Source organism: Parasteatoda tepidariorum, chromosome 1, assembly GCF_982258835.1.
Source record: "Parasteatoda tepidariorum strain Cologne lab strain chromosome 1, Ptep-v5.0, whole genome shotgun sequence".
Taxonomy (NCBI): domain Eukaryota; kingdom Metazoa; phylum Arthropoda; class Arachnida; order Araneae; family Theridiidae; genus Parasteatoda; species Parasteatoda tepidariorum.
The window spans coordinates 65,586,699-65,611,240 of record NC_141755.1 but is presented as its reverse complement, the minus strand read 5'-3'; the positions used below and the strand labels follow the sequence as shown (position 1 = coordinate 65,611,240).

Sequence of the window (24,542 nt, the reverse complement as noted above, 5' to 3'; positions counted from 1 at the left end):
TTTGAAAAAATTAACAATAAAATATGAATGAAATAAAATACTATGGAATAATAAGTGATAAAAGTTGGGAAATGAGATAAAGTTTGGAAATTTTTCCTTATTGCGTAGAACAGTAAATTTGGTTAAATGTAAAATTGAGTTTTGTATTTTTTATCAAATATGTGTTAATAAGAATGATAATTTTGAAAAAAAAAAATAATATCCCAAACACTGTTGCCAAATTAGCAAATAAATGGCTTAAATACAGTATAGTTTGGTTTTATTAACCAGAATTATAATTTTCTTCTTACCAGAAATGACATTTACGTACCGCAGGAAATTATTCCAGAATAATTTTTCTTAAGTGCAGGAATTTTTTCCCCTTTTTAACATTCCCCTGCTTATGCCTGATTAAGCCATTTCGGATATTCCGATATTTATTATTCGAAGATTTATAATTTACAAATATAATTTATCTATTTGTTTTCAAAGATGCTTGTGAAATATTTCTTAGAAAATTCGTTTTAAAGTATGCAATTTCAATTTGATTTAAAGAATGCTTACCTGAGTTTCTGCAATCACAGCGCTATTTTCAGTACAGCCTCCTTCTGAAACAGGTCTCCAGGTTTGATAAACAATGGGTTTCATATAGTCATAGTCATGTTCATGGCATGCATCTGTCGACATAGACTTTGGAACAGGTTCAGGATCAATAACAGCTGACATAACAACAGGTTGCATTACAACAATATCATTCCATGGTACCAAAACAGTTCTTTTTATTGGGTGAAAAGGGTTCCTTTGAAATTGCAAAGTAACAGCACTTCCACCATTTACTAAAATATCAAACCTATTTGGAGAAAAACGTAAGTTTTAGTTTCTCTGATAACGTTGAAAAAGTAATTTTAATATATATATTATATATATATATATATATATATATATATATATATATATATATATATATATATATATATATATATTGCTTTTAAAATATTACATTCTGTAAGCAGACTTACTAGACTTATTATTTGCAAAAAAAGCAATTTTGAAAAGAAGCATTTGACTGAATGAAGCTTTACTGTAGATTTTAAAGAAACATTCTAAGAAATCTTGAGAGTAAAATAATTTCTGATAATTTAGTATCAAAGTTGAATATTAGTTATAAAATACGACTTAATTGTTATTTCTAACATTAAAGGAAGTTGAACTTTTAAGTTCTTATTGGTTTTATAACTTTTATCAATGTCGGCAACATCACAAGAATTAATTTGAAAAATATACATTTGTGCCGTTTTACTTTTTCACACTATTTTATAATATTTTGAAATCAGTTCAAACGTTTAGAGAATTTATACGCTGACATATAAGTGTTAAAGAAGAGTATATTTGCATTTGCATATTTTTTTTTTGTCGTATGCATGTTTAGGCAGTGGAGGTGCGATTGTTTCTGTTTTTCAGTGGCGCCATCTATGGCCAGAAATTCGACTTCTGCCACGCCATTCACGCAATCTCAACCCGCTTATAGGGCTGGTCACATTCACACACAAAGGAGAAAGGACATAGAACACACAGAGAGAGAAAGAAACATCCATGCCTTTCCCGGGATTCGATCCCAGGACCTTTCTGATGCAAGGACAGTTCCCTACCCCCTACACAGGCCGGTCGGCCATTTGTATATTAATAGTACATTAAAGCATAAGTGGCTTATTTAAAATAAAATCACAATTTTGTATGCATACTGTGATACTGATTAAAATTCTTAATTCGACTTTAGAGGGCACCATACCGCTGGAGAAACTCTTAATAGCAAATTCTATTTTACCTCCACTAATTTGAAATTTTAAGCATAGAAAAAGAGAATTGTGACAAATCTAAAGCCACAAAATAAATGAAAATGCAGATAGATTATTAGTAGATTTTAGTAGATAACTCCCCCCCCCCATTGAGGGATCCTAAGTTATCTTCTCACTATTTATTTTCATTTGGATATTTTGAAATTTTATTTCCAGCATTTGAAACTTCATAGACTAATCTAGATTTGCTCACTCTTTCTCTTTTTAGAATTCACTTTTCCTCTACTAGAAATTTTAAATTAGTAATGGAGATGAAAGAGAATTTGCGGTGGAAAATTTCTCCCGTGCAATAGCGTCTTTTTGAAAAGTTATCGTCTAAAAATGTTATATAACGTCTATCTGTAGAGAATCGCCAAAACTTTTACAGTGTATCTGAAAAACATGGTTGAAAATTTATTGGTTTTATTAAAACTACTGCTAAAATGTTATGAACTATTTCAGGAAAATATTGAAAAGAGCCTGATTGTGTACTATTTCCCAAAGAAGATGAATTAGCTCTAAATATAAATATCATGCGAATAATTCAAGTACCACAAATTGTATTTTGTCTCATTATTTGAGAAAGTTTCAAGCTCTTTTTGATTTATTGCACAGAAATAATGAATGAAAAACTGAATATTTTTCGCAAGTCTTAGCGAAATGTTTTGAGAATTAGCTTTTTTTCTTTTTGCTCAAACCAAGCACTTTCAACCTAAGAGCGGAATTACGAACAATTCCTACATTTTTTTTATAAACAATAAAATAACTGTTTGTAGTGATTCTTTTTAACTTTAATGCATCATTTTTTTCCTTAGCAATTCCCGCGTGATTATTCACTTCCAGCAATCTCAGCACACTTTGATATTAAACAGAACTTTAGTTTTCGATTTTACATATATCAAGACTTACAATAATGAACAATATGTTCGGCAAAGCCGCTGTAGCATTGCCATAACTTCAGTATAGTTTAGAGACTAGATGGCTTGGATGATTTATGACTAGTATTTTATCACGGCAGCCGTAACTGGAAAACCGATATTTTAAGTAGTGGCAAAAAAGCGCGTTACCCCTTCTGATTGATGAGCTTTTAACCTACAAGCTATACTTCTCCATCGTTTCTAACTCTTCAGATTTGTTCCCTCCTCCAAGGAATTATACCCAACATTCATGGCTATTGCTGCAAGGAAATGCCAGAGAAAAGTCATCTGTTTTTTGTTCTCGCTTGATATGCAGCGTTCTTATTTTCTAGAACCTACCACATTTATGAGCATGTTGAAGCTGTTTGTTCCCTATGTTGTTACGAGAGATCTTTTTATGAGAAGAGATTAGTCGTAAATCTTGCACAGTACATAAAACAGACAAAATTACTTGATGTAATTTTTTGGTAGAGTGATTAAATAAAAAATAAAAACGCATGGGAAACATCACTCGAAGTGAGAAGAATTTTTCTAAGTTTATATAAAAGCAAAATTTATTTTTTATGGATACATTGAAGATAAAATTTTAACTTTGTTACTAGTATTTATCAATATATATGTGTGTTTGTAAAATTGATATCCATATCGGTAAAAAATAAAATAAAGATATTTTTAACTAAATATTTTTCTTAAATGAAATTAAAAAAAAAATTCGCATTGTATAAGTCATTTAAAGTAGGAGGGTTTTGTTTTCTTTAAGTTTACATACAAATAAGTTTATATATAATTTTTTTTGTATACATCTGAGGAAAAGTATAAAAATAAATGATAACGTATTCACTGATATCTGAACTTTGAAATTCTATTTATTTGTTTGATGTTTGCTAGATCTTATAAAAATGATATTTTCTAATTATTTTTAGAGTTTTATATAAATTTTATAACAGTAGAGTAAGAAATTGCATAGAAACTTCTAAGACAATCTTGAAAGATACTGTACGATTTCTAGGTATCTGTATCTTCTAAAGGTATCTGTGTTTTTAATCCTGAGGGGGAAATATTTAAAAGCATTTTAAATTTGAGTTAGAAAGAAATTTCATTTATCGGTGTATTGGGTAAGAAAAGTAGAATAAAATTATTATTTACTTCAAGACATGTAAATTCTCACACGAATGAATTCCTTTTTATAATATCTAATTTAGACTACCTTAACTGCCTCTTAAATAAAGAAAAATATTTTGTTAAAAGATGGTTATTTCTAAACATATTTTTCTTTGGTTCATAATTGCTCTTATCTAATATTTGTTTTGCACATCTTTAGATAATCTGTTTTAATAAATAATATATATTACTTGAAAATTAATATGAATAAAATAAGTAAACCTAAAAAATGGATATAATGAAGAAAAAGCTTGAGTCGTTTCTTCTAATATTGTTTCCACTTCATATAAAATGCTCAAAATTACAATTAGACTGTGCAAATTGGTTTCAGAATGACAAAAGTGCTTTGTTTAATACATGCTTTTTCATATCTGTTCGTACTGCTCATATGTTATACATCTTTACTTACGTTTAAAGCTTTTGTTTTAGTGAACACCAATAATGCAAAAATAATATGAATATATTAACTGTAAACATAAAAATAATATAATAAGGCAATAGTTTTTTAGTAAAGCTTTTATCGAATATTAAATTTTAACAAAAGAATTAAGACTTCCCAAAATGTTCAAAGGTTAAATTAATATATTATTGATGTTAAATGTAATATAGAAATGCAAATTTTAATTTTTAGGAAATTAAACTTTCAATCGAAAATTTCGAGATAATTTTTCTTCAATCCCCCAAAAGAATTTTAATAAAACCACGCAATTATACAAATTAAACTATTTAAAGATAGTTTTAGTAATAAAGCCAGTTAACGAATTATAATGAAATTGTGTTTTTATTTGTAAATACAACAAATATAGCAGATAATCAAAAAATAAATGTAGACATAAAAAGGATATAATAATAAAACGATTATTAAATTTAATAAAGCTTTCACCGAATATTAAATTTTAGCAAATGAATTGTTAATTTTATTTTATTTAATAAAATATTCAAAAATTTAATTAATATATTATTGATATTAAATGTAGTATAAAAATTTATATTTTAATTTTTAGCAATTGGAAATTTCAATAGAATGAGATTTCGTGAGGAAATAATTACATTCTTCCAAAAGAATTTTAATAAAACAGTACATTCATACAAAATTAAAATATTTGAAATTAGTTTTAGCAATAAAGGCAGTTGAACAATTGTAATCAAATTGCGCTTTCATTTGTAAATACAACAAATATTGCTCAAACAATTACAAGATAAACCAAGTTTAAGAGCAAAATTAGTGAGATTTAATTGGAATAACTCAGAAGTTCCCATTTAAGAGCATTTGGTCTATATATAGTTTTGCTAGAAAATTACGCTGTTTCCGATTTCGATGAGAATATCGTTCTCGGGTTTGCAAAAGCTGGTTGCATATTCTGAAATTCCACTATCCCTTTGTTCTCGATTAATTTTCGCTTTCTAATCAATAACTCGTCGAGAATGCCAAAATGTAATTTCTCACGGGCAACCAAACCGATTGGAATTTCCCCAAAAATCGATTTATTAAATCCCTGAAGTAGTTCTTCTACGTTCTTTGGAAACATCAAAGAACACAGAAATTCCGCATCTGGAATTGAAGAGATAAAAGTTGATTAAAGTTTTAAAGTTTTCTGATAAAGAAACAGCTTTAGAAGTAAATTTACTTCCTGTTACAGATCGTATTATATATTGGGATAGAAATGGAAAAAAATTGAATTTGTTTTTCTTGTTTCAATTTGTCGAACATCGTCCGGAAGTAGAAAAGTGATTAGATCTTTAAAGATAAATTCATTTTGAATTTAAATCATAATCATAAAACCATTCAACTACCTTTTAATATTAAGTTAAACTGCAAAAAATGGATATGATAAAATAAAAACATTTTGTTCGTTTGTCAGTTAAAATGTTTTTAAAGTAAAAGATTTTTATGCCAACATTTTCTTAGAAAAATAATTTTATATTTTTATTTTTTGTAAAAGTATGTATATTTGTTCGATTTTGTTTCGAAATATTTCGTATAAAAGTCTTCTGGTGCAAACTCATTTAAGAAACTTCTGTTGGCGTATTAAAACCTTTTGAATTGGAATAGCAAAATAACTATGATAAGTAAAATAACTTCTTGTTAAAGATTATTTTTTTGTATTTTGGGTTGAATTTAAGAAAAAAAATTTTTTTTTTCAATTTACTTGAACAGTTTTTGGATCTTGAAAAATAATTAGATATTCAAAGAGAACGCTTATTGTGAAGCTATTTCCATTCACAATATTGTTCAATCACCATTTTAAAGTATGTATTCATATTTTAAAAATGATTTTATGCATCAGGATTAAAGGAAAAACGTATTATTTCCCAGTTATTTTCCTTATCGATTTTTTCTAAAGAAAAAAATCAGTTTTTTTTTCTAGTTCATATTTTGAAAAATAGATATTACTTGATGTAAAAGTGTATTTGTTTAATCTCTCTTGGAAATGTTCCTCCTAAAGGTAATAATGTAAATTTTTAGTAGCAAATTAGTTACATAGGTAGTTTATGGTTATATATAGTTAACATTAACACGTAAATAACATATAACAACTTAAAAAATATATAATAAATACAAATAATCTGCCAATATGGTTAACACGAACAGGGAGTGTGATGCCACAATTGGCATTACATACTTATTTCCTATCCTTTAAAATACCTTTTATTACTTAAGCTTGTTTTTATTAATAGAATTATATTTAAAATAAATCAACGAAAACGAACTTTTAAAACGAACATAAAATATTTTTTCTTCTCTGTAATGTAACGGATACTTTTTATTTCATTACTATGCAGACTTATTAATTCACTAACGCGCCTAATCGAAAACAAAAATCTATTTATAACTTTTTATTCTAATTTCCAACTGCTAAATGTTTCAGTTGCATGGCTGCAATAATTCTCATAAATTTGTTGGCGACTGGTGATCGCCAAGGTATTCTTTTAAACCCTATATTGATAACCCTATATTGATTCTTTTAAACCCTATATTGGCTTTGTTTTTTCTGTGTTATATTTTGATAATTCGTAAATCTCCTACCCATGCTCCTGTGTCCGTTGCGATCAAATTACACGTAATTTTTATTTGGATCTTGATTAGGTAGGTCATGGGGGATTTGTCTCCCATGGCCTGTCCTTATTGATATTACTATGCAAAACTTATTTAACTGAAATTCTTATGAATAATATTTATATTTTATATCTCGAGCTCTGCAAATATATTAAATAAAAGCTTTATATCAGTTATGATCCGGTTTTCATTTTCAAGTGTTATTTTCATCATCTTCTGTTTTCATCACTATCTTCAATTGGTTCACTATACCATACAACCTCCAACAACACCCTGAAATACCATTTTCATTCCACAGGTAGAATATCTTTATGATTGTGTATGTACATGTATGTAACTTATACGAGAGCCTAAATTTTGAGTCAATCCACACCAAATTTAGTATCCATACTTTCGATGACACGGCAGACACAACTGCTTACTTTGAAACTCTCTCCGGCCATTGATTCACCTGCTACATAGCAAAGAAATAATTTATTATGGGATTTGTCAAGAATCCACGGTGGCTCAGAGGGTAAAGTGCTTATCTCTCAATGAGGTGCCTCTGGTTCAAATCCCACCGATGGCCGGTAGAAACAAATTTCAGCCAAGCCTCACACCCACTACGACATTGATCGTCGACACTTATTAATTACCATATTCGAAGTCACCCCCTCGAGCCATGAAGCTAGAGTCTTAGAGCGTGAAGATCTGATCATTAGATCAAATGTTAATCAGGATGGTCCATTTTTTGGGCACACTGTGCCTTTTCTAAGAAACTACCTATGTTATTGCTTTGAAATTTGAGATTATATCAGTTGTGTGCTGTGTTTTAGCCCTAACCAGGAATACTTTTTGAGTAGTGAAAGATTTTTGATGAAACTTTAAAAAAAAATTTAAAGTTCGCTGTTCATAATTTAAAAAAAAATTCTACTTAAAATGTGTATTAACAGTAATCACAGTGTAAACATGTAAGTATAAATATTATGCGAAGAAAAAAACTGAATCTCTGTCTTGTTTAGATGCTGAGGAAAAGGTACAATGATAAAGGTCTGTTTTAGCATTATTGGTATATGCACTCTTGATTTCCTTTAATATGTACTAAACGAACTAATATTGGTACCAAGATACCTACTATAGGTATTGTGGAAAATGTTTTTACGGCCCACCTAATAGTAAAGCTGCAGTAGGAAATTGGTGTTAATTTTCAGGAGTTGATCTTTAACGATAGCATTGATCCTTAACGGATGATACTGAACACAACTAATTAATTGATTAATTAAGAATGGAACTAAAATTTTAAAAATTGTTTTGCTTTAGCTTAAATAATTTCGTCGGTATACTATTTTTACTTATGTTCATGATTTTGAAATGTTGATTAATAAAGAATTTGTTTATTTACTTTTTTTTCATCTTGTGTAAAGAATGCGTTACTACAACAATATAAACAAAAACAAATGAGATTAGTATTAAATTATTCTTCCAAAATAGCAAACACTCATTTTCGTGCTTGCATTAATCAAATTTTTACGAAGTATCCCTATTGTAATTTTCATATCATCTGTGGAAATTTACTGTACTTTTAAGCTAAGCTGTAATTGTTACACATTCAGTAAAAACAAAAACTTTAATTACACATTAAGCATTTTTATTTGCTTCAAACCAATTAATAAAAATATTCCTTTTCAAAGTCCCGATATATAATTTTAAGTTTTATTTAAGCTTTAGTTAAGCTTTATTAAGCATTTATCAAGCTTTTTTTATTAAGCAATAGTGCATTAAAATATAATTAAAACATTTCAATTTTCCTAACTATTTTTCTATGCGTCTCTAAAGACGTTTTTATTAATTATAATAATGTGCTTATTTTACTGTGATATATTACATGATACAAGAGACAATCATAATCTCTAAGTTGCTTGATTATTTTCTTATAGATCTATAAATTTTAACTTTATTTAATGTTGAAACTTCTCAGAAATGATTTCATCATTAATTTTTCATCATTCATCTCCTTTTTCAGAAATAAATTCGTCATTAATCATTTTGTAACTTTTCTAACAATATTCTACTTTTATTTTATCATTTGTCTGCCTTTTCGCAACGTTTAAAATAAACTAAATCACCTAATTAAAATCGATCAACGCGTACAGGTATGCAGGATAAAAGCTCTGAATAGTTAAACTTTTATTATAACTAACTTGTTATCAGACATATAGTAATAATTTACGAGATATATATTCGAAAAAAAAACCAGTACCAGAACCTGTCAGATAAGTTTAAGGAATAAGAGGTTGAGAAGTTATATATTTCTTTTTGGTTAAGCCATAATAAATTATGTTTGACAAGGGCACAGACAGTCTCGATTTCTATTTTTGCTCAGTTGAGATAAATATTTAAAGTATAATAAATTCTATTGATTATACTAGTATCGTGCATTATTTTAATCTTATTTTATTTTAAAATATAAATTCTAATAATGAAATACGAATAATTAATTTATCTAGTTATAATTGTTAGAATCAGTGTTTTATAGCGGCATCTTCAGTTCTATTTCAAATGAATAACGTTATTCACGCATATTTTTTATTCAAGTATCATTAATAAATCAAATAACCTAATGTTTGAAATGCAATATAATTTGAATTGTAGTTTTAAGCAATAAACACCGAACTTAAATAGTTAACATGCATGTTGATAATTAGCAATTTTAAAAGGTATCTGTACTCTCCAATTTATTTTCATATAGTTTGTTTTAAACAAACTAGGACTGATGTTTAAAAAAGGAAAAACTTATTTTTTAATTCTAAGTTTAAAAATATTTTCAAGGATTGTTATGCATTTTTGACTTCTCATTCTTTGCGGAGAAGAAAATTCTGGTAAAATTACCATACTGTAAGATAAAAAAAATTATGGTAAAAAAGTCATAAGTTTGCTTAATAAAATCAAAATATAAGATATTTATATCTTTCATTTTTTTAATGCTTACGGTTCACATCCGGTTTTCAAAATTACAGTTCTTATTATCGCATATTTAACCGTTTTGCGTTTTATTTATTGAACATTTACTTTTTTCAACAACATACATTATGGTAGAACTAGTTATTCATAATCATAATTTCCTTAGGAGAAATAAAAGATCCTCAACCAACAAAATTTATCTGATTTAGATATTCATTAATAGGTTTGGTGAAACATAAAATGGTAGGTAACAATGCAAAATATCCACTTAGTGTTTACGCATACACTATACAACTTTTTTTCAAGCAGCTACATTATGCATAACTTGAATGAAAAAATTCGAGACAAAACAGGTTATTAAAAAATACAAAACTGAAAAGTAATTTTAACTGTAAAATTTAATTTAATTGAAAAGTTAACTTGTAATAAATATTTTTATGCCGTGCTCTAAGGTATCATGATAAACTTAACAAATTTCATGGCATAATAGGAAACTATATTTTATCATTAATTTCACCAAAATCATTAACAAAGTACTTTGGTAAAAATTACAGTGCTTTTTGATGTTTCCACAAAGCATGGTAAATTATACCATGTATGGTAAATTTTACCATATTCTTGTATTTTTGACCATAAATTTTTTTTCTCAATGTTGGATACGTACTTATTTTTCTTTATTCACAGATTAAATATCAATGAAATATTTACCATTATAAATATTTACCAAAACAATATAGTGTAAATATAGTGTAAATATTCACCATTATAAATTTTTTTCTTAATCAGCTTCGTACTTTCCGCACTATGCAAAACCTAGTTCTAAGATTATTTAAGTAAATACAACAACATTGAAAGTCATCATATTTAAATAATCAAAAAAAATTTTTTTCGTAAGTAATCGGTCTTCCATAAACCTAATCACACGCAATACATATTCTTAATGTACCTTAAAAATAAATCTCTGATTAATTTTTTTTAATTTTATTTATATGCTTCACAGCACATTAATTTTATCCGACTAAACAAATAATTCTCTCCCAAATCTCATCGATCAAATACCCTTAAAGATTATCTACTCAGCAGCAAAAATAATAAGTTGCTTTAAAATGTTTCATTCTCATGGATATTAAATCAGCATAAATAAAACATGCTTGAGTAATTCTTGAGGAATTTAACTTTTGTTAGTAATCCACTATTCAGAGAAACATTAAGGAGGGCAACTTGAAACGATTGACAGGTTGAAATGTGAGTTTCTTTCGATTTCTCGCCCTTTTCTAAGCTCCAATCCTTCTCCTCGCCATATTTTACTTCTTATCGATTGGTAAAGAGATCTGGCTTTGGGCAAGGATTACCTATTCGCGAGTCTTTGCTGACCCCCTTCCTGATATCCCCCTCTTTCTCTTTTTCTAGGTTATAGAATTCTTCACCCCCTCCGGAGATGATCAGATCGGAACTGTAGATATATATTTGCCAAAGTGTCTTAGAGGTTTGGAGCTGTTCTTTCTTTCTTTTCTTTTCACAATTCGGTGTTGAAAAAGAAATTAGGTGTTTTTTTTAAGAAAAAAAGAAGAAAAAAATCTGGCAATGTTTATAGTAAAACTTCTGTTATATAAATTTTAGTTTTTCTGATAAAAAATACCATATGGGAATGTATCTTTTAAGCGATTAAACGATAATGTAAATTATAAAATAATTATTATAAAAACTTAGAACCTAAATTATATAATAAATGACCATTTCGGTTGCAAAATATCCAAACATATTCTTCTTTTAAGCGTGCTTTATTTCAATTTGTGATGAACAGTGACGATTTACATCTCTATTTTTCACTTTAAAGGAAGCATTTGTTTTTTATACCAGTCTTGTGCCAATCCAAATGAATTTCTTATGTTACCTTTGTTATTTTTTTTATATAGTCTCATGTATTTTTTTTCCATTATTACAGTGTTCAACAATATATGATGTCTTATGATGAGCAAAATAATTTATGATTGTAATATCCCCTCCCCTTTTTTTCTTCCTAATTTCTATTTTAAATTTATTGTATTGTCTTTCTTTGTCGCCTGGACAGGATTTTCCTCTTGGAGACGAATATATATTCTTTGTATTTATGTGCTTGTTTTCGTTCCCAATAAAGTTTGTTTTCGATTTTAAAAAAAAAATATTAAAAATTATGGAATAGTAAATATTGCAAATTATTGATTTTTAAATTTTAACCGTCATCTAATTTGCTGACAACATGAATATTTCAATTTGGAAGCTTGATGAAATATAGAAACCTGTTTAAATAAACTTAATTTTTAGGGTATTTAAAGGAAAGAAAACATAGCGTTTTGCTTCCTAGTTAAAGTCGTAGTAAAGTCTAATTGTTAAGAAATGAATATTTTACAATGAGAAAAAAAATATAGTCAAAACTACCAAAATATGATAAAATTAATAGTTTTTTCAGCTCTGTGGGATACAAAAAAGCATGTTAATTCTTTTCTAAGCACTTTGATATAATTAACAATAAAATGTGGTTTTATAATGTGAAATAAAATTTGAAAAATATGGTAAAGTTTGATAATTTTATCATGACATCATAGAACAAGACATAAAATCCTTTTATTTGGTTAAATTTACTTTCTAGACTTTGCAGTTTTTGCACAGTGTGTGATGATACGAACTATTATTAGGAAAATCGGAATTTCCGGTAAACCGTTAGCATATGAACGAAAAAATTACCAAATGATTGGTTTAAATGCCATATATTTTGATTGTATAACCAGAATTATGGATTTCTTTTAACAGAAATGTTATCACAATAGAGTGCGCCACTTTTACCAGATTATATTCTCCGTGTAATATGAGTCATTTTAATGAAAGTTGCATGAAATGCAATGAAATTATCATTTAAATTTTACTTATTACAAAATACTCGTTATTCTCAAGTAATTAAAATGAAATAACATTTAAGAGATAAGGAGAAAATAGAATATAATTGCGTTTCTGTTTACAAAATTATTTTAGTGGATGGATTGCATTGATTACTAAGATCTGATACTTACCACCCGTCCGGTCGTGTTAAGGTAAATCCAAACTGAGGATCAGTTGCTACACTGACACGAACACCTATCAATCCCGTTCCTTCTTTGTTGATTACTTGTCCTCTTGCCACTGATACACGACTGAAAAAACATTAATTTTCAAATATTGAATATGAATAAGTACTCAAAAGTATTATTTTGTGTTATAAACAATCCAGATCAGTGAAAGTATCAGGGCAAATTAATTAAAAGTTTTATTTTCTTTCTGATACTCTGACACAATGTTGAGGGGGCACTGTATAGCAAAACTAAACATTTTATTATTTTTTTTAACATTTTGATTAAGTTAAAAAATTTCACATGTATTAACTTGCATTTAAACTGAAAACTGCATGATTCAATATTTATGAACAAAAATATCTTTCGTGATATTTGAATTTAGTTTTTTCATTTTTTTGCTTGTTCCTGTACTGCAGTATACAAGTAGAGAGTAAAAATTGTTAAAACTTAGGCAAAACTGACAGAAAAGTTTTATTACTGGGACAATTAAGTATCCAGTTTTAGTTAAAGGTAAAAGTTTCAGGCCCTTTAAAGTTGCAAGAGATTTCGAGAATGAAAAGTGGTGTTTTTTGTCGAATAAGTATTAAAAATGGTGCTAGTTTTTGCGCTATCCACGCCAAGAGAGTCACTATTATACCCAAAGACATCTAACTTGCCCGACGTATTCGTGGAGAACGAGCTTAAGTTGCTTAACTACACACATTTAATTATTTTACTTAGTAATACTTTTTTGACTGAAATACATATCCTATCTACTAGGAGTTGGTTTTACCATGAAAGTATGCATGAAATAATACATTACTTGTGTAAATAGCAATTCTAGAAGCGAAAAAAGTACAAGTCACAAATTGAAAGCCTGAAGTATTTGGCCAATTGCCTTGTGTTTGGTATCATACAGTTTGAAGTAAAAAAAATATTGAAAATAATACTTCAATCGTTTAAATCGTTATGCTAAATCTCCAAACATATACAAGTCAAATAATTCAATTTTCTCTGCTTAAAACCATCATAACTTCTAACTGACCACTATCTATAACTTAAATAACTTCTAGTCCAATCGACAGGAACTTGCTCTTATTTGATTCCCCCCTTACAATCCCACCACGTCAGGAAAGTTTTTTGTTACTTTTTACCATTTTCTGAGTAAAGAGTACGTAGCAATTTCTAACATTGCGGAATTTTTTTGGAGGTCACGTTTAAAATCTATTTGTATCGTATTTAACTTTGATCCAAAAGTAATGAAGTATTTTGAAGTATCAACAAATAAATAAATAAATTAATTAATTAAAAGTAGAAAAAAGCAATACTAATGAATGAACTTAAGAATCGAATAATTACAATAATTTCCTTTTTATAAAACATCTTTAAATAAATTTTGAAAAAAAAAGATGTTGATAATAATTTTTAGAATGAGTACTAAGATATATTTATTCATTAAAATCATATTCATATAACAAAATTATTTCAATCGCTGACAAATTAGTAACGGTTACGGTTAGTACAATGGAAAACCTATTCGTTTTTGATAAAACTCACATTAAAAAACATGATAATATCCTCTATAATACTTTGTAATAAACGGGTGATATGAGCTTATTACGAATTCATAAATTTTTATTTTTTATTTTTTTCTTCAAATTTCAGTTGCAATAAGTACATAAAAAAAAACTACGCATTCATTTTATTTTACGAAAAAGGAAAATTTTCGTAAGACCCTTAAATATTTTCAAAGATTTTTGATATGAAATATGAATTTTATTACATAATATATTAATAACTGTAGTAAAACCTATATGCGTTGCAAGCCATATATACGCATACTATAATGAATAATCTAAAAATGAATGGCATTTATTAGTTGGAAACTAATTATTAATCAATTGAAAGAATGCTATGTATGTTCTTTTAAAATCTAAATATTATGAATTAATTTAAGTAATTTTTAAAAATAAGATGTTTGTTTTAATTTATAAATTGCTAATTATAAACTACCTTAAGTAACAATATAGGGGAGAGTCGGGTAGCCCCGCCCACTTAAGGAGTATTGCTTATATTTCTGAATAATATTGAGTAATAACCAATATTTTTGTATGTTTCTATTGTTTTATCATCTAATTAAATAATTCAAAAAGAATAAACCAAAAAAAGAATAGTTTAACTTAAAAAAATTGAAATTTAAAAAAACATGTTTTTCAGCTCTTTTCGAAATGTGTCGGGTACCCCCGCCCAGTTACAAAAATTATGTTTTTTGACTGTTTTTTCAGGTGTAAATGAAAATGATCAATGTATTGACAATAGATAAATCTCATTTATCATTTCTATCACCAAATTATTTTATTTATTATTTATTTATATTTATATAACATGGTAAACTATTGTTTACCATGTTACCAGCTGCATAAATAATTGAAACTTAGAAAATAATCTTTTTTTAATAAAACAACTAATGTCCGATGGCCCATTGATTTGAAAAAAAAAAATACACATATGAAATTGACAGTGAGTGGGAGTACCCGACACTCCCAAGTGAAAAAATTAAGCATTAAACACAATACTAATTACTCCAATTGCAATATAAAACTCAGAACAAGCACACCATACATAGAGCCTTTCATACGTGCAACAACACGTTCATTCTTTCACCAGTTTGAAAGAATATAAGTAAAAAAACAAAATAAGAAAGGCATCACACGGAGCTTTTCAGCCCTAAGGCTGGTTCACATAAACTGAAAAAAGAGTAAAGCAAACACAGAAGACACACAGAAAACAAAAGGCAATAAAGGTAGACAAGAGGTGAAAAGAGAAAAAAAAAACACAGAGCGTAAGAAAGTAAAACAATTCTGTCAGAAGCAAATACCACAATTCTAAACTTGCATTTATTTGTAAAACTTAAGTAATTCCAGGAAAAATACTAATTTAAAATTTTTTCTTAAGAAAATATATTTTTAAGTAAGGAATTATTTATGTATGTTGACTAGAAGTTTAAAATATGGTTTAAAGTTATGTTTAAAAAATATTACATGCATTAAAACCTTGGGAATTTCTGGAAAATTTGCGTTTCTTAATTGGTTTTAAAGTTTTTGTTTTGTTTTACTCAATAAATAAATGCAAGTTTTGGTCATGCTTTCGTTGCATTTGAAAGTTTAATCACTATTTTTAAAACACAAAAGAATCTTTGGATTCAATGAATCGTGATAAAAAAAATGAGTGCAATAATTTGTATACGTACCTTTTTGCGAAGGCAGTCCAGAATTGGCTGCATTGGGAACAAGTATGAGTAAAAAATGTTATCAGCAAATAGCACCTCTTAGTGAAGGAGACACATGTATATAAGCAATAAACTTTATAATTGAATGAAATTATTAAGTGTTAAAAATTAAGATTGAAAAGTATCTTGATACTTTAATGTATTATATAAAATTTTGAAGTTCTGTTGAATTAAATATTCTTGAAAGATTCATTTGTTCGAATCATTAAACTTTCACAAAAATCATTGTCTGAAATTTGATTGTTATATTTTAAATAATATATATATATATATATATAAGAATTTTATTTCCGAAAAAATTTTAGATTAGAGAATATTTTACATAAAAATTATTAAATCAATAGTACTGAACAGATAATTCGTCTCGCACTTCTGACAACGTGGATGTCCAATTTCTTAGTTTTTGAAATTTAAACTATAAGGTGAGGAAATTCCTGTATCAAATATTTGGACAAACTCCTTACAATTGCGGCTCATTTAAGGGCAAACCATCAACCACATGGTTAGCCAAACCGCAATGGAGCTTGAACACATTATTTATTAAGCACTTGTAAATTTTCAATTAGCATTTTGATGGGTATAATCACAGGATCAGTATACGAATTGGTCAAACAACGGCGGGATATTATAAATTAAAGAAAATTGATTAATATTATTCTATCAGGTAATATAACATAAATTAGTGTTAAAATAACATCCTATCAAAGTAATGTCTTACACACATTTTACTTGAGGCAATAGATTTAGTTTTAATAATGCAATTCATGTATTTTTTTGTTTTAAAAAAACAAATTTTGTAATGTTACTTTAAAGGAAAAAATGTAAAATCGATAGAATATTTGCAGCTTTCAATACTTCTAAATACGTAGAAGCTGCATACGATTTTCAATTTCGAAGAGTTTGGCTTTATCACAAAACTAAATAATGATTAAATTTAAATTCTTTATTCTTTTATTAAATTATACGTTTGTGTAGCTTTAGTATTAATGAAAACAGAATATGAACTAGGTATTAATAAATTACAAATAATAAAAATTTAACAAAGAAAGCTTATACTGTATATTTAGGGATTCAAAAATCTTGACGTTTCACTTTGTAATAACAAATTATAGTAAAGGAATTGGCCATCAACCAATGTTTACTGAAAAATTAGGTAAAAAGTTAAAATTTTAATTTTACTATCTAGCTGTATTTAACATCTTAGAGTCATTAGAAAATTTATACTGATGAATAAGATAAAATTACTTTGTCTAGCGTACACTTTATAAATAAAGAAATTTTTTTACGTATTCTAATATTTGTTAAAAAAAGAAAGTTTTTGAATAATTTTTCTTAAAGAAACATGAAGAACTATAAATTTTGGTTCTTTTTTTGCAAATTATTATGGTAGCGTTAAGAAAGTTTTATAAATATGGTTCTAACTTTTTAAGTCGAAGTTTAAACCTATCTAAAACCGCCATTTGAGATCAATTTGGCCTCTTGGGAATTTGGTGTCTTTCCAAAGTAAATGACTTTTTAATTGAGGGATAGTGTTTAAAATACAATATACAAGGGTTTTCAAATATTAGTTATTTTACTGTCGTAATTACAATAAAATAATGTAGCGTAGATTATTCTTTAGTAGAAGCGTAAGTCATACGAAAATAAACGATATACGTACACAGCAGGATTTTTTTATAATAAACAGATTTTAGTACTGGCATACGATAGTATATCCACGTGACCCTAAACTGACAGCAAAATATCGACAAATTGAGCTTTAGTTTCTTTTATAGTTATCAGAATTTTTATTCTGTTTTTTGCTATGTTAAAAAACGTGTTTCTATTATTTTATAGGCAGGAATTTTTGAGTTAGAGGTAATTTGATGCACGAAATACTAAATCATTGCTTTTCATAAGCACAGCGATAAACTCCAGCAATGCGTAATTAGGGTGAGGAAAGATTTCTCTAAAACTATCTAAGCAATGAAATTGGTAATATCACAAACGATGTAAACTAAATACGAGTGATTTGCAAGCTTGAGATAGTGTTTATCCTTAGCACCTTCTCTGTCATTTCGTCTACTCTATCTAATGTTACCCACTTTTAGAGTTAAATCATTTGAACTAATTTTTTGTTGTTCTGTATGATTGCATCACGCTATTTTAACACTAAGTCCAATATTGTCATTTAAAAATTGTATGCGAATTTCTATCCTAAATATTATTAATTGTTTGTCTAAAAACCAAGTATTCAATTTTGCGATAAAATTGCATTTATTATCGAAAATCGAATAATTTAATTCCATACAAATAATAATATTTGTTGAAGTAAATGGGATTAAATTACATTGACACACTCCGTGTGATCACGTGACAATGGACAACAAAAGACCATACTGATCTTTTGTACACAGGACAAACATATAAAAACAACACAACACATAAAACGGACACACACATATAACACATATACAAGTTAGAAATTAAAAATAACAATGGTAGAATCTCTTTTGTTTTCTGCTGGAATTTTGTTAAAATATGAAAATTGTAAGGATTTATTGGTATACAAAATTATGTTTTGTTTGCCTTAATTTATTCATAAAACTAATATTATGAGAGAAAAAATCAAGCATCTGGTAATTCAAGTTTTTAAAAAGCATAATAAAATTGTATATTCATGAATCTTTAGTCCTTTCGAAAAATTCAATTTTTATTTCAATTTCCGAAATGTGGAAAACGCATTTCTTTAGTTTTTGTCCTTTTTCGTTTTACTTTTACAAAATATTTCATTTCTGATATTTTAAATTATATATACATGTAATAATAGAATAGGATAACATTTATGCGCTTATAGTATAATGTATCATTAGAAATGCTAAGGAATGGTATTATTTGAATAATATAGTGTCTTTTTTTGGTTTTAAATTTAAAAAAATAAAATTATATCTTTAATTTTCTTTTCAAACAACACGCATAAAGTGAAATAAAATCTTTAGTCTTGAAATTAAAGTTTTTTAAAACTACCATTACATTCAGATCAAAAGCTTTATTGCTGCTAAGACTCATAACTATTTCAAAGGTAATTTTCTATGTTAACTCTTAGTGGCAAAGCATCATAATTTTAACGAAGATAGAAGATGACTCATTATTACACAAGGTCTCTAAATTAACCAAAGTTCTTCCCCAGATTTTACAGTACACGTTGATCAAAATTAATTTTCACGTGACTACTGAGGACAGAGATGAAAAATTGTCAAGTCTTCAGCGAAATATTTCCATTCCAACGTTCAAATTCTAGAAGCATAATGATTCATATTTAACTTTATTTTAGTGCATTCTCTTTCCTTACAATTCTACCACATCATTACTTAAAGCAAGGCCATAAATTTAGGAATGCAATGTTGTTTACAAGAGTATATTCTGTGAAAGGTCACAATTATTAAACAGTGCCATATATTTCAGGTGAATAACATAAGACAAAGTGGCAAGGATTGTGAGATGTGAAACATTACTATTTAAATCTAAGTTTACTAAGAGTTTAACGTTTCTAAAGCTTTAATTGTATTCTGTACTTGTTTGCTTTAATCTCATAATTAACTTTTCCAGGTTTGTTTAAGGATAATTTTATCTAAAAAAAAAAAAAAGAATTGAAGAACTAAAGCTTTTACAGCGCTGAAATGAGCTATTTTTTTTAAATAACTGCGTGCATTTAAAAAAAAATGCATCAGCAAAAAGATTAAAATGAATTAACATTGAAACAGTTGTCAAGTTGTGGTACCAAATTTTTAAATTTCATCATCAAAAAACTAAGCCACCGGACCACTAAACCACTTAATATGAGTTTCTTTCAACATGCCATCCTTTTCCAAGCTCTTTTCACCAAGAAGTTCTTCAAGTTTCGATAACAGATGAAAGTCTGATGGTGCTAAGTCAGGGTTGAACGGTGGATGATCCAGTACTTTCCATTCATGACAATAGGTTGTCCAGACCGTTCTTTATCATGAACATTTGTTCTTTAACATAAACATTAAAACGCCAACATCATTTGCGCACATTTCCATCAGTCATTACACCGCAACCATAAACTTTAACTAGCTGCTGGTGAATTTCAGCTGTACAAACTGAACGCACAACTGTACCGAATAACTGAACGCACTTCATGATTGACATAGTGACAAACAAACATGGTGATTGACACTGGTGACTGAAACTGATTGACATGGTGACAAAAAAAGCAGTATAACTATGAAAACAACACTGGCAGAGACGTGACACGTAACGGCGGGATGGTGAGAGACTAGATGAATGTTGCCGACCTTGAACTGACGTTTGACAGGATAAGCGGATAAGATGCGCAATCTGTTCTTACTTCAAATATGACGCTCGCAAATACAACATAATTTTAAATGGATATATGCGTCATGTCAAAAAATATGAAATTTTATAATTTTGCATCATGAACTTGGTTTATGCATACGATTTTAAACATTGAATCTTAAATCTGTGAGCATCATTTTTAACCTTAACCTAACAATTAATCAGCATGATAAATGTTCCTTTTAACTTACAGATTAAACTTACTTTCTGGGCTTTCAGGAAAGTTTTTAACTTCAAAAAGAACTTTAATAAAAGTCCAAAACATTAATGCTTTGAAAGAAGCTAAATTATGAAAGATTTCTATTGTCCTGTTTCAGAGACATCTAAGAAATTTAGTATTTCGAAAAGATTTATGTGAATTTTTTAAAAAAAAATAAAATTCAATGAATAAACCTAATGATTACCAGCATTTTTATTTGAGGTTCATTTTTAAAAGAGTAAATTTTTTTAAATATGCATAGTTTTAATTTAAATTGCTTTTTAAATATGTAGGTTTTTAGCTTATTTTATTTTAAAATATACTTTAAGGTGTACTTTAAAGTAATATAGTTGTAAGTGAACTCAATGATTTAACCTAACGATTAATCATGATGATAATTGTTCATTTTAACTAACAGATAAAACTTATCTTCTGAGCTTAAAAATAATTTTCCCTTCATACGTTATTTGATAAGGATTACGTAATAATATTTTCATCAAATAATTGTATTTTTGAAAGAAGAAATTTTTTTTCTAAAGAAAAACAACAGAAAATCAAAAAAGTTGTGTTACAAAGACAGTTCAGTTATTAAGTATTTCCTATTTAAGCGACTTCTTCGATCGTATTCTATGCATTTTTAAAAGAATTTATGTGCATTTCAAAATAAAATTATAATTAGAGGAATTTTAAATTTTATATTAAAAAAATACTGGAGTGTTGTAAGATGATATTAAGAAAAATTAAAAAAATGCTTGATTTAAAAATTGTTATAAAATATTAAAATTCTCTAAAACTATAATTGTCATGCTAGGGAACTATTATTAACTACGGCATTTTATTCATCTTTGAAATACAAAACACATAAATAATTAAATCTGCACACTCTGAATCGAGAACATCTCACCTCTCTGAATATTCATCTCTGTGAGCATAGCTTTGCACACTGTCTTCTTCTATTAAAAATTTCATTTTCTGATAAAATGTAGCAGTAACAGCTGGTGGCTGCTTTCGAAGCAAAATATCCAGAGGATCTGGAGCTGAAAGGCACATTAGACTGTCTTTACATACATCCCTGATGCAACACTCACTGTCAGCGCAATCCACTAACCCGTCTGAAAAAAAGAGTAATGCCTTTTTAATGTGACGTATCAGCAGTTTTTCTTAGCATGCTTAATAAGCTGTTAAAAATTCAAAATTTGGTTAATATGAATGCAATGTAAAATTTGTTTTATTTATCTAAAAACCATAGATTTTTTTTTAAAAGAAAATGATTGATGTAAATATATACTGAAGTAGAAGTGTTTTAAGCAGGAAAAGTTGATGTTGGATAAATGTAAATTTTATTAGAGAATAAAATAACTGAAGGTTAAGAGATTAATTTATGTAGCTTTTCTGTTATTGTCTTTTAGAATACTAACTATTGGAAGGCATTTGTAAAATATTTCGGGTCAAATTACAGTACACAGTGGATGAATCATCCGCAAAATCCCTTTCCACAGTAAAATATCATACGGTAATTATTATAGTACTATTTATTTAATTCAAGTGATTCAGTGATTTTACGGTAATTATTACTGGAAATATTATGATATATCACATTTTTTGTTTCGTATTACACAAATTAATAGATAAAATGGATTAAATGGCAAATATAAATTTTGTGGTGAGTGCTGGTACTTTTAATCGCAACTTGATTAGGAATTTTTTATTGACCTTTTGTAGTTTTGTAAAGGCAACATGGTAGATGTAAGTATTATATGGTTTCATTTATCACAATTTTGTCTCGTTACGGTAAAATGGAGATTTTTAAAGAAATTACTGGAAATTATTTAACATGAATTGTTTTTTATCGATAAAACTTATTGTTTTCTTAAACATTATTCAGTTTAAAGTTGTATTAGCAGAGGAAATCAATTCTTTCTTCATTTTTTTAAAAATTTTTATTTTTAAATGAAACCGGAAAGTTTTATTACAGATATGACTTTATATGGCAAGCAAACGAGGCTGTCCGTATAGAATTGTTTGAGTTTCATTCGTGGCAAAAATTACTGTTTTGTGTTCCACTAAAGTGAATAACATGTAAACATGTAACATGTTTTTCAAAATAATTTAAGAATTCCATAAAGTACAGAGAGTGCTTATAATTTTAATAAAAATTTATCGTTGTAGTGAAACAATATAAATGAAACAAAACAAAAATTAACATATATAACATTTCTGAAGGCCATTTTTATAACAACTTGATAATAAATATTAAGCTTTTATTTAAGTGAAAAATAGTAAAATTTTTATTATTAAAAACCTGAGATCGAAGATATTTAATTGATAAGCCATTTTAAACATCTTTTCCTTTGTGGAATAATATATAATTTTAAATGTTTCAATACACTTTAAATATTTTAAGGGAGAGGCGCCTGTTTATAATTACAAATGTTAGAAACTTAAAAATTACTTTGTTCACATAAATCTATTAATGCTAATCTTCTCTCCATATTTAATACTTATGTAAGATTATTTCTTTATCCTACTGTCTGAATTTTATAAATATCAGCAATTATTTAATAATAGGACAACATCATTTTTAATCAAGATTCAGTTCTATACATGAACTGTGATTTATAAATTGAATATTAACAACTGGATTTAAAATTATTTTTTCATTAATACATTCCTCTTAATTATCGCTCCTAACCGTTTTCATTTATACATTTTATTTTATTTTTTGTGTATGTTTTTCTCGAACACAGTGGGAAAAAACATCATCATAATCAGAATATGGTAAAATTTACCATGTTTCTGGGTCTACGGGAACACCAAAAAAACTCATCAGTTTTTGCCAAAGTGCTTTGGTAATAGTTTCAGTGAAATTAATTATTCAATATGGTTTAACACTAAGTCATGAAATTTTGTAGCTGCAATAAAATTTAGTAATTTCATCAAGATACTTTCAAAGCATGGTACAAAAAAAATATTGAGTTAAATTAAATTTTAAATTTCGTATCTTTTACCAGATGTGCGGTAATAGGAAGGATAATACCCCACTGCTCCAAAAAGGTACTCTCTTAAATTAAAAGAGTTATTTCCCCTACTCAAAAAAGAGTTAAATTTTTTTAACTCAACTTGAGTGAAATACATTCTTATTTGAGCGAAATTCTTGCTTTGCGTTTACTCAAACTTGAGTGGTATTTATTAAGCAATATTTGAGTGCTTTTAGATCAAACTTGAGTGATTTATTCATTATTCAATTGTGTGCGAGCTATAAGCTGGAATTTCTATCGTTTTATTTCAAAAAGCAAACGATAATAAATCTAATAAAATTTTTATGTTCTGTGATCTAAATAGATTATGTCTTCGTTTTTATTTTACGTTTAATTTGTTTTTCTGGAGAATATGACATTTAATATTTTGAATTAAGAAGAATTAAAACAATTTTAGTTCACAACGGTATTTCTGAAGAAGACGCTGTTTTACTTTTTAGTAAGTAGATATACCTTGTTGCTTTTATTTTGAAAATAATTTTATTTTGAATGTGTTATATACACATTCCATTTAAATTAGCTGTTTTTCAGCGTTTCTCAATAAAATATTATTCATTTAAATTATTTGTCAAAAAAATTTATTAAAATTGAAAGTGTTAATTGGGGATGATTATGGAATATTAAAAAAATCTGATTCCATGCTAGAATCTTTGTCAAAGCATGTGGGAATATATTATATCTGATAAGAGTTTTAGAATTTTT

The 24,542-nt window shown here is 27.3% G+C and overlaps 1 protein-coding gene across 4 annotated transcripts in view; it reads right to left on the bottom strand.

The window, feature by feature from the left end:
* Positions 1-24,542, bottom strand: part of LOC107438670 (teneurin-m) — a 487,196-nt gene that overhangs the window by 68,267 nt on the left and 394,387 nt on the right. For 3 of the 4 annotated variants that reach the window (XM_087165593.1, XM_087165588.1, XM_087165595.1), the window contains 4 exons: positions 21,707-21,914; positions 16,206-16,232; positions 12,938-13,057; positions 544-829 (listed from right to left, as the gene is read on the bottom strand). In XM_087165593.1, the coding sequence (XP_087021719.1) occupies positions 544-829; positions 12,938-13,057; positions 16,206-16,232; positions 21,707-21,914 (641 nt within the window). The remainder of the gene's footprint in view (positions 1-543; positions 830-12,937; positions 13,058-16,205; positions 16,233-21,706; positions 21,915-24,542) is intronic. The other variant, XM_043039103.3, reaches the window with a different exon arrangement.